This window comes from Anolis carolinensis, chromosome 2 (assembly GCF_035594765.1).
Source record: "Anolis carolinensis isolate JA03-04 chromosome 2, rAnoCar3.1.pri, whole genome shotgun sequence".
Taxonomy (NCBI): Eukaryota; Metazoa; Chordata; class Lepidosauria; order Squamata; family Dactyloidae; genus Anolis; species Anolis carolinensis.
In genome coordinates, this window is record NC_085842.1 from 227,450,208 (window position 1) to 227,470,370 (window position 20,163).

Sequence of the window (20,163 nt, forward strand, 5' to 3'; positions counted from 1 at the left end):
CACTTTATTCAGCGAAGCGCTACTTCCTTGTTTGATAAGACTTAAGGTATAACACTTACATCAACCTGTAGATAGGTTGACCCAGGCTTTGGGATTGATTTTATGACTAAAAATCCTAGTTACATATTTTTTAAAGTAACTAGGAGTTTTTTTAACAGAAAAAAATCTGACTACTACAAGATTCTAGCTTTTTCTATCAAACACCTCATCTGTTTCTTCAAGGCTTGCATCTGAGCAGAAAACCAGAGGATAGTCCTTCTATGCCATTCAGTGAGCCCAAACCTTTGCAACTATACAAATAACTAACTGTTATAGTTACACCACAAAACGAGGGAAGTTCTCACTCATTAACTTGCAACTAGTATAATGTAACTAGTATAATGTAACCTTTGCAACTGGACATAAGCAACTAATAATTTTCAACCAGGTACTGTACTCTGGTATCTTGCAGGTTTTCCTTTCAAAATCTGCTTGAAGATTATGTAAAAGAAGAAGCTGGGGTCCTCTAACCCAGTTGATGTGCTCATAAGGGTGTCAGCTGCTGATGAATAATGTCCACTTTGTGATAGACTATGTACTTGCAAAGGATATACAAAGGAACTTGCAGGGCAAAGGAAGACAAACCCAACAAAAGGCACCTGCTCAACTGTGTCCAAAGAAAATAGTGGGACTTACACCTCTGTATTTCTTCAATTCTAAGACTCTTTTTCACCATAGAAACATCTCTAAAAATAGGGTGCAACTCATATAACTACAGTCATGTGCATGTCTATGCGTATGATTAATAGAAATACAATGGAGCTGAAACCTCTAAAAGAGGTCCAGGCACAGTTATTAAGGAGTTAGTTATAGTTCCAAGCCAGGACCAAGTTGCTATTTTAAAAAGTAACTATTTGTTACTTTAAAAAATTAGACTCCTGTGAATTGATGGTCTGTGGTTCCAGATATACCAAACCAGTGAGGCCACATATTGCTGTAATCATAAAAGTAACTAAAACACCATTACATCATAAAAGGAATAAATCTTTTCTTTGTAATGTTACAATTGCATTGTAAGCTAGTTCCACTGCAATTGTAGCCCTAAACCAATAACCTTTTTATTTATGGCAAGTTACTTCCATGCTCTGGAGCTGTTTTCAGTTAAATCGTTCATTTAAAGTAAACAAACCTCTGATGGCAAGACAGAAAGCCAGGCTTTGTCCAGCCACTCCTGAGGATGTCTTTTGGAAGTCAACAGCGTGTGGTCAGCAATCTGACGAACCAAAAATGCTGTTTCTTCAATTCCTGGTGTAAGAGCGACCTAGAAGATTGTTTCATTTTCAATTCTTAGCAAATATGATATGATTAAACAAAATGTGGGCATAGCAAAATATAAGAAAGAAATAAGCATATATTTAGGATGAAGATAATCAGGGGCTAGCTATGCAAATAAATAAATAAATAAACAGCCCAACAAAATTATCAGCTTACTGCTGAAATGTGGCAAACAAAACAACAAAGCAAACAAAAAATATGTTTGCTGACCTCTTGTGGCCATGCAGCATTAATTACTTTTGTCCAGCAGAATTATTCCACTCCATCACCCCAAAGGAAGCATTTGGACATAAAGAAAAACTTGTTTCCTGGATTCTTTCATGGCCATACCATATCATGTAAGATATGTTATTTTCTAATGCACTATATCACACAATTTTTGTTTCTGGGTTATAAAAGACATTTCCTAATTGGCTCTATCATAAAGACATGGAAAAGGTTTATTAAACTACTAAATTTTGTTGTTACGGGACATCAGCAAAATATTTTGCTATCGTTTTTATATGACTATCTCATAGAGTCTCAACCAATTCAACTCAGATCCCTTCCACACAACTGTATAAAATCCACATAGAACTGGAATATATGGAAGTGTGGACTCAGTTCTAAGCAGATATTGTGGATTATTTGCCTTGATTCCCTGGATTATATGGCTGTGTGGAAAGGCCCATAGTTTGTGGCAGCCACAAAAACAAAATTTCTGGAGTATAGCAACTACTGTCAAAGTAAATACCGTCCAATTAAACAGAAAATAACACTTTCAAACCAGGAATAGAATTTTTTTTTCAAATTTTGTTACATAGTGATATTGTTCACTGCCAAAATGGCATGTGATGTGGTGCAGTAGTTTGAATGTTGGACTCCAGGAGACCAAGTCCTTCCCTCTCTCACTCATCCTCAGAGGAAGATGATGGCAAAAAATCTTCAGAATAATCTTAGGAAGAAAACCTTATGAAACAATTGTCTTACATTTCACATAAGTTGGCTTGTAAGCGCACAATAACAACAATGAAATGTAGTTTAAGGTGGAAAGCATGGCCAAAAGGCTGTACAAAAACTGAGCAGACTAGTGTAGAATTTTGGATGGAGTGACAGTACATCTGGACAGTGAAGGTAGTAAGAGTAGAATGTGTTGCCTAAGTATTTCTGGAGTATAACAACTACTTTCAAAGTAAGTACCGCACAATTAAATAAGAATAACACTTTAAAACCAGGAATATAAAATTTTTCAACTGTTATCATATAGTAATCCTTGGGAAGAGTAGGTGTTGGGAGGTGGGATAACACACAGATCCACGGGGGGATTATCACAGACGCCACTGAATACAGTATGAGATTTCCAACACCTTTTGCAATTCTCTTATCTACATGTAAAAAAGATTCCACCTAAACCCTCCTGATGATAAGAGATGCTTGGCAGTGGAATACTGTATTCTGATGTTGTGGAATATGGCAGAGTTTCCTTCTCTGGAGGTATTTAATCAGAGGCTGGATGGTCATCTCTTGGGAGTTTTTTGATTATGTGTTCCTGCATGACAAAATGGGGTTGGAATGGATGGCGCTTCTTCCAACTCTGTCATTCTATGATCTATATCAAACCCATTCAATAACCTATAATAGATTTGTTATTATTGTATGAAAGGCCAGATACAGAGAGTAGATTATTAACACTGTCAATAACTATTTTTTTTACCACACAGTACCTTCACATCGAAGTCCTCTGACTTCTGGGCAAATGGAACCAAGGCGGCATAAATTAAGGCTAGGTGATGAAGGGTCTTGCCACCTAGACTATAACTAAACAAAATACCATATATTGTTATACATTTCTGACATATATGTTTAGAATTTAAAACAAATATAGCATTGAATGTTAAGAATTATTAACCTTACATGAAAAAAATACTGCAAATTATAGTACTGTTACTGCATTGATGAAAGGCAATTCTACACAGCTATATAATGTGAGTCTGAACCGGTGTCTGAAATGCCAGTTTTGGCTGACATTGCAGCCCAGCAAGGACATCCTGAGACACTTCATTTTGTTCAAATTTTTGATAGTGCTTTGCATAATTTGCAATTTTTTAAATGAATCCCATAGAAAGAACCTGAATTAGAAAGATGGATGACATATGACTTATCAAAGCACAGTTTTCAGTACTTAGCTCTGTCTACCCAGAAAATTTGTGGTGTTGAATTAAAGTTGCCACCTCTTTTTTCCCTAAATGGCTCCTTGTCTTTAATATCCGCATTGCAAACAGGTGTATTGTCTTCTCCAAGCTTGGAAATAGCTGTATCTACTGAATTCGACACATACAGACAGTTGAAAATTTGCCAGTGCCTTGGAAGGCCAGAGCAAATTTATTTTGATTGATTTTGGACAATGTATCTGAAGCTAGCTGATGTGGGAAACCATAATTCCCCCAATGGATGCCAGGAACTGGTATTACATTTATGCCTGTTGCTACAACTGCCCTTCCCTTCCACACACCACCACTTTAAGTAGAAATTGTACTACATATGCTTCATGCATTTCCTTTCAGTGTAAAAACTTAAAAGATCTAGATGAAAGGTGAGCCAAGACATAGCCCTTCAAATATTTTTCCAGCAACTAACCATGCTCACTCAGTCTGGCAAACCATAAAATGTTCATTCTTCATCTAGATTAATTATTTCTGAAAATGAAAGCTGAAAATTCAAGGAAGAGGCCCGGAATGCCCTTTCTCAATTACAATTACAACATTGCAACGATCTCAAAAATTCCAGTGTTGACTTCATGATTCTAAATGTCATGAGTCAGAATCAAGCAAAAGTTTTGAACTTACTGAGAACTTAGTCTTTCTCTGGAGTATAAAATAATCCAACAGGAGTTATACTGAAGGGACAGTACCATCAGTCTTAACACAATATTATCAGAAGACTTTTCGTAATTGAGTTCTTCGACATTCTGCAATAAAAACAGACATAAAGCAAATGTCTGATTGTATATGCAAGTCTGTATCTATCACCAATAATGGTGTGAGGGCAGAGATGCATTCACTCTTACTTCAGTAGATTACTCAACTCTCTCATGTTGTTTCTCTTTTTTAAAATAAAACTGTGATAATTCAATTAAGGCTTGATTTCAAAAATTATATTAGATGTCTATCAAATCATTGTAGAAATACAAAAATACTAATTTTCCTCAGTCTTGATGAATAAGATGGTTTCCTCAGCCCTCCTGAGTACGTTTTGAAGGCATGTGGTAGGATTCAGGGGGAAGGGGGAATTATTTGACATCCTTCCCCTGCCATTGGTAAAAGAGCTGACCCACAAAATGGAAAGAACAGATAGCCAAAGTGAAGGGGGAAAAATACAATGAACTAAATCACACCATCTCCATGATCCAGCAAATAGAATAAAAGCCAAAATAGAATCAGAACTGTTCCCGGAGGGAAGGGGGAGAAGGAGGGGGGAGTAATAAAAATGAGATAAGTATAAGTAGGAGACTAAGATGGAATGAAAAAGGAGCAGAAAATGAGATAAACCAGATGGGTATGTAATTTCTTTTCCTTATATTGATTTATTTTGTTTCTTTAATACTCCCTGTAATATAATGGCAATAAGTTATACTCTACTTACATGATCCAATTTTTAACCTAAACTGGTACTGCAGTTATTTATTGTCTGATCTTGACAAAAGGGTAACGGAGCAGGTGGCCAAATTTCTCTTTTCAGCGGCAAAAAGCCGCAAGTGCTTCATGGAAAATCTGTAAGTGTTCAGAGTGCAACAAAGAGTATCTAGGTGATGTTTTACTAATCGGTAATCGGTTTTTGTTTTAGATTATTAACTATAAGCCAAATGCAATGTCATAAACTACTCAAATGTTGTATTTCATAATTGCACTGTCACTTGACTCTAGCCAATGGTTTGTTGACTGAAATAAAGGCTACTGATTGACTGAAAAAAGAACTGACCCTGCCCATTATTTGTTATTTTCATCATGTTACAATTTCTATCTTTTATCTTTGATTTGTTATTTGGCAGACTTTAAAGTCTACCATCCAGCCTCTGTTTAAAAGTTTCGAAGGAAGGAGCTTCCACTACACTCCGAGGCAGAGAGTTCCACTGTTGAACAGCTCGTACGGTCATGAAGTTCTTCCTAATGGATGGAATCTCCTTCCCTGTAATTTGAACCCATTGCTTCAAGAGTAAATTATGTTGATTTACTCTTAAACTGTGAACAATTTAGACTCATATAACGCCTTCTGATGTGGCTAAGGTATGCATGTATATATGAAGAGAGTAGTATTGTCTAGATACAGAAAGAGCAGAATATTCCAGTTAACTTTTTTTACCTGCATAACAAGGGCAGTACATTCATCTATAGTCATCACAACATAGCGCTCTGTGCTTCCAAAGAACTGTAATGCCTCGCAGCAGCTTCGCTCAATAAATGTAATATTGTACCTACATAGAACGGTCCCAATTAGTTGATCAAGCACAGCATTGAAACAGTCCATGCAGGAATATTACAGCTGTACTCTTTATGCATCTCTGTTTTATTCTCAAGATGATCCTTGAACTCTGGATGCTGAGCTCCAGGAAGGCTCCCCTCCCAACTTTTGCACTCTATACACTGTATTTCACCACATAACAGTCGCCACCGCATAATAGTAACAATCCCCCCTATGGGTTCAAAATTGGTATTTTCCATTTCCTAGTGTAGTCATCACATTTAAAGAAAACACCCAGTAATGCATCCCTCCTTCTTCATTAAAAAAGTAGAAACCACTGAAATTCAAAAACCCCAGAAACTAGCGAAGCTAAGGTACATTTTTTATCGTATAATAGTTGCACCCCCCATTTAAAGCCAAAAATTGCATAAAATGCAACCATTACGTGATAAAATATGATCTGCATCTGGTCATTATCTCCTAAAAGAAAGCTGGGGCACACAGCTGCCTTGGCACAGATGCTGCAGCTCCTTTATAACAGGCAAAAGGCACAGCAACGCTGGTCCAGATATACTATAAAAAATCTCATTCCTGATGGATCTACCTATAACAAGTAGGACTGTAGTGACACAAAGAGGACACTGCCAGCAATGACAGGGAAATGCAATGACACAATAGTAGCCTTCTCTGCAGCTTCACTACTTACTGGGATTCCAGTAACTGCAGGATTTCTGGAGTATTGAGAAGTCCCTCAGATGTCAGAAAAACATAGGGAATTGGTACATTCAAAAGGATATGCCAAGAATGATCTGGAAAAGCCTTGTCTGAAAAAATGCAATGTGAAAACTTTAGGAAGATACACCACAGTGTTCCCTCACTGGACCACCCGTGAAAAGTGAAAATCCACGAAGTAGGGATGCTATTTTAATTTTAATATTTATACATTATTTTAATAGTTAGGTGGCCCTTCTCCCCTTTGCAAGCCCTGGGGAGCCAGTGAACCTTCCCTACCAGCGCCGGTGGGCCCCTTGCTCCGTGCAGGCCATGTTCCTCTGGCTGCCTCTGCTCCTGCAGCCAGGGAAGAAGGAACACTGCTCTACCTGGTGAGTGAGTGAGCAAGTGAGGGAGGGAGGGTGGGTAAGAGAGTGAGGGTGGGCGGCAGTGGTGGCAGAAGCAGGAGCCTGGAAGAGGCGGCCAGAAACGTGGAGGACTCTGTAGAGGGGGCGGGACTTGTGGAGGACTCCGACTCCTCTTCTGAGTCCACGTTTCTCGGCGTGGAGCGGCAGCAGAAGCAAGAGCCTAGCCACTTCTTTCAGACTCCTGCTTCTGCCGCTGCTGCCGCCCGCCCGCCCTCACTCTCTCACCCACCCTCCCTCGCTCACTCACCAGGCGGAGAGGCATTCCTTCTTCCCTGGCAGCAGGAGCAAAGGCAGCAAGAGCAACATGGCAGGCACAAAGCAAGGGGGCAGCCCTGCAAAGGAGAAGCAGCAATAGGGTAAAAAATAAATAATTTCCCCACGAAACAGCTAGTCCGTGAAAAGCAAACTGTGAAGTAGCGAGGGAACACTGTATTACCATAATTACATACAATTCACTTATAATTATCAATCTGTGGCAGTGCCACATTTCACTCTGGATTTAACATCCATCCCTCCTGCAGCTGCTCTGAGTTGATACCAAACAAGGAAGCATAAGGACAGCTCCTGCTCAATTCACTACTTATTTTTATTTATTTACAGTATTTATATTCTGCCCTTCTCACCCTGAAGACGACTCAGGGCGGATCACAGAGCACACATATGGAAAGGTGCCAATTATAGCAATAACAAGACAGATAACAGATAGAGACATATATAGGCTTTCCCATCTTTCTGCATCTTTGCAGGCTGTGCTCGGTTCTGGCTACTGAGGGGTGTTATCACTCCATTTCCCTGCCGAAGAGCTTTCTTTGTTTGTAAACTTCCTTTTTTCTGATCAAATGCCAAGCCTAAATACCTCTCCACTTCAACGCAGTTCCTATTTATCCATTCACATTTGTTTTCAAACTGTTAGAAACTGGACTAAAGGTTGGGAGCTCACCCTGACCCAGACTTCCTACTCTCAAACTTCCGGTTGGCAAGATTTATTGCAGCTTGGTGATTAACCTGCTGTGCTAAAGACCGGCACTACTCTCACAGTAGCTGGATCTACACTGCCATATATCCCAGGATCTGAAACCAGATTATCTGTTTTGAACTGGATTATACGAGTCTACACTGCCAGATAATCTGGGATCAGATCCTGGGATATAGAGTACATCCAGCCAGTGTCATATCCACCAGCTAAGGTTCAGTCTTCTACAAGTACATAGACATAATTGGATGCATCCAAAATGTAGATTAAAGAATAATAATTTACTCTGGTAAATTTTGATGAGCGGATAATCCATAGCAGATCTTTGTTATGAGTGCCAGGTTTTAGTTATACAAGAAAATAGTCAGGTTCATAATGAGAAATGCTAACCCTGGGGGCAATATGGTCACTATTTTTGACAGTTATCTGTGTCTCCCCAACCTAAACTGTTATGTGCCCAGCCTATCAGGGAAGTTCTTAAATTTCATAGTTGTTAAAAGACTGGATCAAATAAAACAAATAGTGTGCTTCTCTTAGCTGTATGTAGCCGCAAAATTAAACAAGTCTAACTAGCTGAGTTCACCGTTTTATTATTTGCTTCTTTTCTATCCCAGAACCATTTAAAAAGAGGGCAGCAGACTTTTCATGGAGAAAGCTTAATAATTTTTATCTTGTTATTCCACCCATATAACATCAACAATATTGACCTACCAATTCCAGCTGCTTCTGGGAGAGCTATTTTGAAAGTTATATAAGAAAGATCCAGATTTTTGCAGAGATCAATCCAGCAGGAATTTTTTGAATAGTTATACTCCACCACAAGTGAAAAATGAGTCCAGGGGAAATCAGGTCCAATATGCTGATTACGTACAACAACACAAGAGTATCTTTGTAAACTAAAAATAAAACATCAAGATTTTTTTTTAGAAAATATGTATCTCTTCAGTTATGTTCTACAATTTTTTACAAGAACTTCATGAACTTTAGACTGTTTGGCAGTAAACAATAAACTATACCCACCTACTTATGACATTTTTGCTCTCTAACAAAGTTCCTCTTTTCTCTGCATGCAAACACCCAATTTTCAACCCTATTTATAGACAGAGAGATACTGTTAAAACAGTGCCGTTCCTGAAACGAGTAAACCAGAAAGCTTCTTGTCTATTTACATTATATGTGAAAGAATAAATGATTAATATTTAAATGCGAGCTCTTTTGTGCAATTTGGGCTACATGGACTCAATGGGCTTTCTGCTGCTGGAAGAATGGAGGACTATCCCCAGATATTTGAAGCACGGGACCTGCTATATTTTGTTTCCATCTATATTCTAGAGGTGAAGATTGGGTCTTTTGGGAAATACAACGATTTTAGTTTTTGGGTAGTTGAGTTGGTTCACATTGCAATATTGTGCCAGAGCTCTCAATACTCTTTTAAGTCTAATTGGTGTTCTTGAGAGTAAAGCATCATCATCAGTAAAAGTTAGGTGGAGATACGTCTACCCACAAGTTTTGGTGGGTGGAAGTCCATGTTAAGCAAGTGGTCCACCATGGAGCTGATGTAAAGATTAAAAAATAATGGGGCCAGGATGCAGGCTTGCTTAACACCTTTTTCTGTTGTAACTGCATTAGTGAGGTGGCCTTGACAGTTGCATCTTATTATTGTACGGTTCTATGTCCCTCTTCTCTCAAATTGGTCACTGACTGTAATAAAGTGAACTAACTAAATAACCAATATTTAAATGATTACTTGAGACATCGTGTCCAACGATACAGACTGGGCAGACCGTTATGATCCAGTAAGGAGACTCTCATCTCCACTCAGTTCTGGGTCAAATGGCACTTTAAAGCTATTAGAGTAGTAGTTCTCAACCTGTGGGTCCCCAGGTGTTTTGGCCTACAACTCCCAGAAATCCCAGCCAGTTTACCAGCCATTAGGATTTCTGGGAGTTGAAGGCCAAAACATCTGGGGGCCCACAGGTTGAGAACCACTGCATTACAGAAAGCACATTTTCGGGGGCGGCTCTGAAGTTATGGAACGCACTGCGAGAACATAATTATTTTTGGGTGTGCATGAGATCATGTTTTAAAGCTCAATGCATATTTCTGCAACAACCTCTTCCATTCAACAGGAAGATTTTCAAAAAGCCCAACCCTATGCATACTTAAGCTCTGCTGTGGCTTCTGGGGCTTATTCACAAGTATATATGTTCAGGGATAAGGTTTCATTTCAACCTTAACAGTTGGTGCCAGGGATATGTCCCACAAGGTTGGCTGCGGGTGGAAAAGGTTGTAAAAATGGAAACAGTGAAAGCTACAAATATACATAATTCTGTGTTATTTAGCTGATTAAAAGGAGGACTCCAATTTGGAGCTCCAATTAATACTGCTTAGTTTCAGGATGAGGGTGGGGGACTTGGTTCCTACTAAGCTGGCCATCCTTTTCGTTTCCTACAGACATCTGGTTTGCCTCTGAAGGAACAGAATGCAGGATGAGAAAACACTTTTGTCTGATCCACCATAGCTATACTTATTTGGGAGATTATTGCATGAGGATTGAGGAGTGCATTTCCAGTTGTTGTTAAGTGTTTCCTTAACAACAACTGGAAATGCTCCTGACCACACAATGTTGTCTCAAAACCACTTCAAACCAGTTTGCAAGAGGTTGTTAGGCAGCCTTTTTCTATACATGGGACACTCATTTTAGAAGCAACTCCGGTTGCTCCTGACACGAAAAAAAAACTCATTTTAGGCTGCAGAAAGTGTTGGCAGTGATACAATAAGTAAAAAAGCACTGCTGCAACAATTTTAGAAGAATATGTGTGGTTGTGGGCATCACTTTTCTCCATTTCACTTTCCTGTCCCCAAGCTGCTTGCTATTCCACTTCTGGCAAGCAGACAGATAAATAGGACCTCTGGTCACATAGCCATAATTTCCCACTTTCAATCTGTTCATTTCTTAATTTTTTAAATTTCAGGTAACTGCAAGGTCACAGATAATTCACTTGCACTCATATGGACTTCCTTTGATGCATAAGCATTTCATTATTGTTTGCAAAACATTTTATTTCTTTTTTGGGGGGGGGGGGGGGGGAGTTACAACTTCTGCCTTGAAAACCCAAAACAAGGTTTGGCACTCATAAGTACACCTCCCCCTTGCAGAATATACAAATGAGGAAAAGGTTGGGAATTGCAAAATTATTTTATTAATATTTTATGTGTTTGGAAAATCTGGGAGTGATTTATTGCACAACTGCAAATTCACTCAGTGATAAAGCAACAAAATGGTGAACTTTCATGAGAACGATTCAAATCTTGGAGTTGCGCAATTCTTCTGCTTTTAAAAAGCATGGTATGGACACTGAGATGAAATGTGTGGGTTGGAAGAGGTTAATTTGAGCCAGTGCATTAAGTTGAAAACATGATCAGCTTCTGAAAGTGTTTCCAGTCAAATCACAAGATAGGAAGAGTGTTTATTCTATAAAGATGGATTTGTGATGCCAGAACACACTTTTAGGACCTCGTGCCATAATGCCCATAGTCTTAAACCATCTTGCTCTGTATGCTCAGTGTCAATGTTTGTTGGTAAATAAAGTCATGGCACAAAATACAATACGTTTCCACTCAAGAGTCTTTTCATCCAAAAATATTGAGGAATTTTTTTACTAATTAGGGAAATTGTGGAATCTGTAATACTTAAGAGAAGTTGGGGAATACCATTTTAAGACAGGTATATGCAAGCAAACAAAAGTCTAACTATAATTTCCAATAGAAAAAGTAACATTTACCTTGCACTGTACTAATGATGTTGATAAGGTCAGCTATTTCTTCATCAAAATCCATTCTAGTTACAATTACCACCTAACATGTTATATATAAAACAAAATTTATCTCTCTACAATTCAGTTTCTCTTTGTATTTGACATTAATAAATTAAAAGTAATTTAAGTCATTATTTTGAGTTAGAATTACTAAGACATTGTTTTGAGCATATTACTACGAGCAAAAGATTCATCACTGATAATTTAGAAGATATTTGAAGGTAGATTATAGAATGTGAAAATGTGAAACTAAGAAAAATAAATGATTTTACTAAGCTCAAGTTTGATACTTTGCTTATTCAGGGAACTGCCTTATGTTTTACTAAAAACAGGAAAAAAAACAGATTTGTTCCTGTGTTGTGGTGAAGTCAGATGCAAGTACTTTTGGGAAGAACAGCTTCTGTTACAAACAACAGAACCAACCCTATTATTAAATAGAACGAGGCAGCCATCTCATGATTTTAAGCATCATGAAAGGGCAACAATTTTAAAATTATTCATCCCAGCCTAAATCTAATTTCCAGCCACAAGTGGTCTATCTGTTGCCTTACCAGTACTCCACTGTTCAATGGGTCTATTTTAGATAGGACTAACAACTGAAAAAGTGCCAATGTGGTTCAGTAGTTTGAGTGTTGAACTATGACTGTTGGGGACCGGGGTTTAATCTCTGCTAATCCATGAAAACCCATCATGTCAGCTTGGCCAAGCCAAATTCCCGTAGACTCAGAAGAAGGAGCTAGCAAGCCTACTCTGAATAAATCTTGCTAAAAATAAATGTGTTAAGTTGAAAATGATATTTGTTGATCCACTTTAGGCAGTTAAAATGCCCTGGGATAGCCCTTCTAGAAGCTCTTGATCTTACTAGGAAGAGCTGCATTTAGAGGAATTTCATGTACACATCTGCTAATTAGAAAATAACTTCATTAAGGTGACAGGTTGGAGTTGCACATGTCTGCTATTACTAGCACTTTTTGCACATTTTAGGAGTTGTAGCAAAAGAATTTCCAGTAAGTAAGAAGGGCCACATTTCAAAAGACAAGCTGGGGCTCTCTGTTACTTTAAGGGAACACATCCCTTCCCTAAGTATTCTTACTTTATGTATAATTTTATCTGTCAGTTGTAGCAATAAAACCATAAAGGAGAAACAGAAAGGAAGAAACCATGAACATGAACAAAATCTGGCTACCAGTATAAAAAACTCTAAAATCAGGACAGTAAATAAAGAACAACACTCAGAAAACAGGGGAATTCCAGACAGGAAACAATCAGGACCAGCTAACACTTCCCAACAAAGGATTCTCCCAGACAGGAAGCAGCCAGGCTTTGAGGCTGAAAGGCCATTCAATACTAATCAAGGTGGCCAACTACAATATTCACATTTGTCTCAAACAGACAAGAGTTCTTTATCCCATTCTGAACATTCCAGATACAGTAGAGTCTCACTTATCCAAGCCTCGCTTATCCAAGCCTCTGGATAATCCAAGCCATTTTTGTAGTCAATGTTTTCAATATATTGTGACATTTTGGTGCTAAATTCGTAAATACAGTAATTACAACATAACATTACTGCGTATTGAACTACTTTTTCTGTCAAATTTGTTGTATAACATGAAGTTTTGGTGCTTAATTTGTAAAATCATAACCCAATTTGATGTTTAATAGGCTTTTCCTTAATCTCTCCTTATTATCCAAGTTATTCGCTTATCCAAGCTTCTGCCGGCCTGTTTAGCTTGGATAAGTGAGACTCTACTGTATATAAATCCCACTTTACTAGTTTCCAACAGACCTCATTACCTCTGAGAATGTCTGCCATAGATGTGGGCGAAACGTCAGGAGAGAATGCTTCTGGAACATGGCTATACAGCCCGGAAAACTCAAAGCGACCCAATAAAACCATACAATGATTTTCATCAGTCACCAACCTTTTAATATAATTTACCTTATTCTGATCATCTGTATTACCGTGTACAGATTTAGAGATTTGATGCTGCAGTTCTGTTATCTTGGGATTGGTTTCATGTTTCTGTAGAGCAAACTGCACAATCTTCAACTGTCTCCAAATATTATCCAGGCTAGAGCCTAGGAAGTCCTTATAGTTATCCTTTGCCTTGGACAAATATCCTATTTAAAAATAAGTAGATTAATAATTTTTTTCCTTTCCCATTTATACCCCTAAAGCTTTGCTACAAGTAACCTGATAATAAAATATTTGACTGAGACTATCAAACTACAATTTTATAAAACTATACAAACTATTTTACAACCAAAATATTAAGAATACCAACAGATGTTCATATAATGACAGAGTTTCTCTATTTAACAGTAGGCTTTCAAATATATATTTCATTTAAATTATGATAGTGTAAATTTATTTATAGCCATGTCTAAATACCCTAAAAGCGCTAGATTTTGTCCAATCTCGCAAGCCAAATAATAACAACTCTGGTCTGTACTTGAATGAAAGACCACTTAGGTCAGTGGTTCTCAACCTGTGGGTCTCCAGGTGTTTTGGCATACAACTCCCAGAAATCCCAGCCAGTTTACCAGATGTTTGGATTTCTGGGAGTTGAAGGCCAAAACATTTGGGGACCCACAGGTTGAGAACCACTGATTTAGGTACTCTAGGCTTTATTTCAAAGGAAGGAACGTGAAAAACACCTCTGACTATTCCTTGCCCTAAAAACCTATACTACTCATAGGATCACTTTAAGTCGACAGGTGACTGAACACACACAAACACACACACATATTTACTTATAAAACTAACCCAATGCTGTGCTCAAGTTACATGTTAGTAAGAGGTCTCGAACTGTTACCAGCAAGTGAAGAACAGCAGCATGTTTGAACAATGTAATATCTTTCCCATCCTGGGTACCTAATTAAGAAAAAAGTATTTTTTAACTTATGATTTTCCTTCAAAAGACAAGGTTTAGTAATCATAGCCCAAGAAACAACATTTTACTACAAGGTTCTACATTTGAGACCCTAAAGATGCTTCTACACAAGGCTCTACACACAAACTGCTGGAACAATGCTGTTCTGCAATCAGAAGTAAAATGAAATGAATGACTCAACTCATTGCTTATTATAGAGCTATATTTAACTTTCCAAGCCTACAAAATCTGTCCTCTCTCGATTGGCAAGACTTTTTTAAAAGATAGGTCACTTAAGTGTTTCTTTCCCAGATTGTTATTCTCTAATTACTGTCTTCTTCCTTGTTCCTTTATCTTATAGCAGTTTCTGGTTGTTGGTTATTAACACTTTAAATATGATTTAGTTGTTTCCTGTTCACCTGAGGCTTCAGCATCCTCATTTGGCTTTTTAATTTACTCTGCTCTATGGGTAAAAGCTTTAATTACACACATCCATGTTGCACTGACAGCAGTATTCAACTACTGTTACTACAATATCACAACAGTAATATTTCTAAGATCAAAAATAATAAATCACTGCATGACCCTCCCATACCAATGGAACCCATACCAGTGGTTTGACAACACTCAGGTGGAAAATGGTCTCTCCAGGAATTTGCTAGGTCCTCAAGGCAATTATATGGTATACTTTTCTAATAAGATATTAAAGAGTTGCACTGAGGATCTAGCAAATGTCTAGAAAAGATGCCTCTCTAGGTCCTCCAACACAACTTGATGGTATGTCGGCACTGAAGTGAGATATTTAATGGCATTTGATCATATCCATGTTTTCACCCAGGAGTTTATTCCTTATAGATATGGAGGTCTTACGGTATTTCTGAACATACAAGGAAGGACAATAAAACACTAGCATGCAGTGGCTGAGAGCAACATCATTTAGATTCTTCCTAAACGCTGAGTGAACAAATGATGTGCCTTGAGGAGAAAGAAATTATTGGGAGAGTAACCTAAATCACTATAATTGATACAGGCCAATGCTTTTTCTTCCTCCACTTTCATCCTACTTCTGACCGCAACCATATGAGTATTTAAAGGTAATGTATACCGAGGCTGGGTCTACACTGCCAAATAATGCAGTTTTAAAATGCAGTTTAACTGCATAGAACTGGATTATGTGTGTCTTTATAATCCAGTTCTACCCTGTTTCCCTGAAAATAAGACATCCCCAAAAAATAAGACCTAGCAGAAGTTTTGCTGAATTGCTAAATATAAGGCCTCCCCCGAAAGTAAGACCTAGCAAAATTTTTGCTTGGAAGGATGCTCGGCACCCGCCAAACAAAACACCAGAGCATGCAGGATTGGTAAATGTACATACGAGTTGTACATGGAAATAATGGTAATAACAAGAAATTCTTGACAGGAGTTACAGTTTGTCTGGTTTGGTTATGTTGGTTTGTGATGAAAACTACTGTACAGTATATAATAAATGTTCATTTTTTGTTCAACAATAAATGTGAATTCTTCTTCATGGAAAAATAAGACATCCCCTGAAAATAAGACCTAGTGCATCTTTAGGAGCAAAAAATAATATAAGACACTGTCTTATTTTCGGGGAAACACGGTATGCAGTTAAACAACATTATTTGGCAGTGTAGATCCATCTTGAGTTAGAATAATCAAGTTTTGGGTCATCTCTCTCCTGGATCTGACCCATAATCACTTTTAAATGGTATCATCATTACAATCTTTGTATGAATATGATCACTCATCCGGTTCCCTATTATTAAAGTTAAACACATACTTTGGAGGAGGCCCCTTACCAGTCATACCCTCTTTAAAAGTATCACTCATCACTTTCTCTTGTTGTTTTAAAAAAAATCTGGAGTCATCAAAATTAAGGGTGGCAAACTTCCAATTATGTCTGCCAAGAGTTACGAGGTCTTGCAAAACGGGAGCCACAGCTGCTTCAAGGACAAGATACGACTGCAGTTGGCTCTCTGGTTAAAACAAACAAACAAACACACAAACACCAGGATGTGTGGTTACATAATACACACTTGGATGTGAATGCTCAACAGAGAATTGAGATTACACACTTTTTTACTTCTGTTTGACTGAACTTTGCTAACCAGACACTTGCTATGCATGGGCACTAGGTGGCACCATTGTTTTTTCCCCCAAAAAAGAAATCTATCTGTTTTCACTCCCATAGAAATTCTGCAATATAAATATTTGATTTCTATTTGACTTCTTTGCCAAAGTCCTAATAATTGCTAATGTTTACTTTATATCTCACATCAGAGACACTGAAGATAAAGGTGAGCAGATATGATTGGACTGCAACTCTCAGGATTGCATAACAACCACTATACTGGCTAAGGATGATCAAAGTTGCAGTTCAACAACATTCGGAAGGCCACAGGTTGCTATTATACCTGTATTATCCCTGTGCAAGAATTCACTGGGAGAAATGACTAGTAAGTGAGATCACATTCACTTTCCTCCATTGCACCCTGTTTAGTTACTTCCTGTCCATATATCTATGTGTGATACAGACTGATGAAATTGTCATCTGCAGACTGTGCTGATGGCAAAGAAAAGTCTCTTTATATAGGCCTCTCTCGTCAGGCATGCAGACCTCTGTGCAAATATAACTATCCAAGGTATGAATCCTGTGGATACTGTGAGGAGAACGTTAAACTGAATTCTAACCCCACCACTACTTCTGGTTGTGATACTGTCTCTATATGGAACTTCTTTCTATAGAGGAGATATACTGATGCTATTTTTTACTATCTGTTTACCCATCTTACAGTTTCCCCACAAGCACAGTGACTGTTTAAGAAGGCATTCACATAGGATATCACCTTCCTAGAATAATTCAATATAAACCATCACAGTGGGTCATAAAAGGGAAAAATTACATACAGTGTCAATAGTTTTCAGATGTTCTTCCTTTCTGGCAATTCTTTTTCTACAGAATTTTCTTGGGCAGGTTCTAGAGCAGGCTCTAGGATGGACTGTGAATACTATTGATGATGGATCTGGACAAGACTTGACACACATACCCATCATGACCAACTTAACATACTGGGGGGGGGGGTGTTCAGGAGTGACTGACCTGGGATGATGGGAGTTGTAGTTCACCCACATCCAGAGAGCACTGTTAACACCACCAACAATGGATCTGGACCTAACTTCGCACTCATACCCAACATGATCAACTTTACGTACTGGTGCGGTTTGAAGACAATGACAGAGGATGATGGGAATTGTAGTTCACCACACCCTTATTTTCTAATGGGATCTTTCACAAAACTCAAACCCAAACAATGACTATGTCTTATGTTTATTCTTACAGAATACCTAACACGGGTATCGCTGGGTACCTAAGCTTGCAAATTCATACACATTGGTTTATTACTGTCATTTTGAGAACTGAGAATAACTTCAAAACAATCTTCCTCATTCTCCCCATTCTGTTGCTTACTAGATGTGATGGGCTATGTTCTGCCCCCACAAGCTGTTTGCATGGAGGTGTCCTGATCTTATTGGGAACAGAGTTGATATGCTCAGAGGAACAGCTGATAAAAACTTTATTAAAACAATAGCAAGCTTCAAATCCCAACTCCTCCTAATCTAGCTGCAAAAGTCTCATAAAAGGTTGGGGATTTGCTCTAACTGTGATCTTTGCCTACTTGTCTGTTGTCTTTTCTTGTTCGTTATCTGTGTCTTCAGCAAAGCCACTTTGCTTGCAGAATCAACTATTTAATTGTTTAACTTCTATTGATCAACCATTGCCTATCAACCTTGATGTGGAATATTTTTAGCATCTTCACTCCTCTGACACCTCCTGGCCTAATGGCTAACTTCTTGAGATGCAGTTGAGTCTACCTGAGAGGTTCTGCCCCTGGGGAAGATTCTGAAAGGCGAGGGGGAAGGTGATATCTTAAAGGGACGGGGGTAACTCTGGATCCCTCTCATAATGGCTAACCTCTCCTAACTATGGAGGAAAACAGAGGAGGTTTTTGTGGGGGCATGACAGGCTACAACTCTCATCAATTCCAGCCAGCACAACCATTGGCTACACTGGATGGAGATAATGGAAGCTGTAGTTCAACATTTTGGAGGTTGCTTGGATGGAGAACATGGCCCTGCAATGTAGTCAATATACTCCTAACACTAGATGTTACACAGCATGACTGTCCTGTTTGACTTTGATTATCTTCACACTGGAAACAGTAGAACAGACTCTGAAAACCAAGATCCTATCACACAAAAAAAGAAGCATTTAATTACCAAATGCTTTAAAATATACATTACCTGATGGCTTTATTTCAATGGAGGCTATTGCTTCATTTTCTTTGGTTTGTTTTTCTGTAAGGTTCATAGTTTTCGAGGCTATAGGACTGTCATGAGCTCCAGATGCTGAGCTCTCCTCAGCATGTGGACCTTAAAAGAATGATAATAGCACATGTATTAATATAAAACTAGATAACAGCCCCGTAATGTGCTCTAATACCTATATATTTTTTCTTTTCAGAGGACTTATTATAATCAACACATGCAGAAACCATCTGTATTTGAGTGGTAGAAAGGTGATTTCCTGGTTCCCCAAACGTAAACTTACCCTGATTCAGTCAGGGATGGCTTCAGAATGTCGTCATATTTGTTCTTCTTATAAGTAACTTTTAAAAACACACATGATATCCAAATCTCTTGCTAAATTACATCATAGCTTCTAAGCAGCCTATTCTAAGGACACTCCTTTCCTGATGTCAGGTGAATGGATTAAGAATGCATGAAAGCTGGCAATTGTTTGGGTACAAAGAATATCTCCTAGATCACACGACAAATTAAGAGACTCTCATGGTTTCAATAAATGGCATACTGTAAAAGCAGGACTGTTGTACAAACACTTCATTGACTAGAACCCTGTCATTTCTAATGTTATCTTTTCACTCTCCCTATATATAAAACCTGCAATGTCCAATATTTCACTATAACAAGCACCCACAAAACATCTCTCTAGATCGGCATCACAGTAAGTGGTCCAGCTACATGGGCCCACATTGCCACCTTACATGTTATAGGCTAACAAGGAAGGCAATTGACTGTGTATCACTCAGTTGTTTGGACACTTAGGGCATAATTAAATCCTGGATCCTCTTATTTCTCTTTCATGTCAATTTTTTTGCCTAAATGCTCTGATCTTTGATCCTTCTAAATATATCTGGAAAGCTACATGTTCCCAAATGAGACAGGGAGCACAGATTGGGGTGTAACCTGAATAAATAATATAATTATCTTAAGTCCTATCAGAATGGATGTTTAGATTATTTAGATTATTGTACATGATGACTGCATACACAGTTTTCCCATTTTCCTCAGGTGTCACTGGGAGATGTGACAGGCTATGTACAGCCATACAAAGCAAGTATGTATGCAATATACTTATGTCACATGCAACAATTTACATAGAATTGAAATACTTTCATTACTACCTCAGAGATTACTGTCAACTGAGTAGGGGACTGAGAAATCTCTGTTCTAGAAACCCAATCTTCCTCCTCTAGCATCAGAACTATTAATTGAATGTTTCAGTATTA

The 20,163-nt window shown here is 38.2% G+C and overlaps 1 protein-coding gene across 1 annotated transcript in view; it reads right to left on the reverse strand.

The window, feature by feature from the left end:
• Positions 1–20,163, reverse strand: part of shoc1 (shortage in chiasmata 1) — a 60,722-nt gene that overhangs the window by 9,599 nt on the left and 30,960 nt on the right. The window contains exons 14-25 of the mRNA XM_062971842.1: positions 18,878–19,006; positions 16,375–16,551; positions 14,449–14,556; positions 13,621–13,802; positions 11,649–11,721; positions 8,884–8,953; positions 8,575–8,759; positions 6,458–6,575; positions 5,653–5,764; positions 4,140–4,261; positions 3,018–3,111; positions 1,169–1,300 (exon numbers count right to left, since the gene is read on the reverse strand). Coding sequence (XP_062827912.1) covers positions 1,169–1,300; positions 3,018–3,111; positions 4,140–4,261; positions 5,653–5,764; positions 6,458–6,575; positions 8,575–8,759; positions 8,884–8,953; positions 11,649–11,721; positions 13,621–13,802; positions 14,449–14,556; positions 16,375–16,551; positions 18,878–19,006 — 1,502 coding nt within the window. The remainder of the gene's footprint in view (positions 1–1,168; positions 1,301–3,017; positions 3,112–4,139; positions 4,262–5,652; positions 5,765–6,457; positions 6,576–8,574; positions 8,760–8,883; positions 8,954–11,648; positions 11,722–13,620; positions 13,803–14,448; positions 14,557–16,374; positions 16,552–18,877; positions 19,007–20,163) is intronic.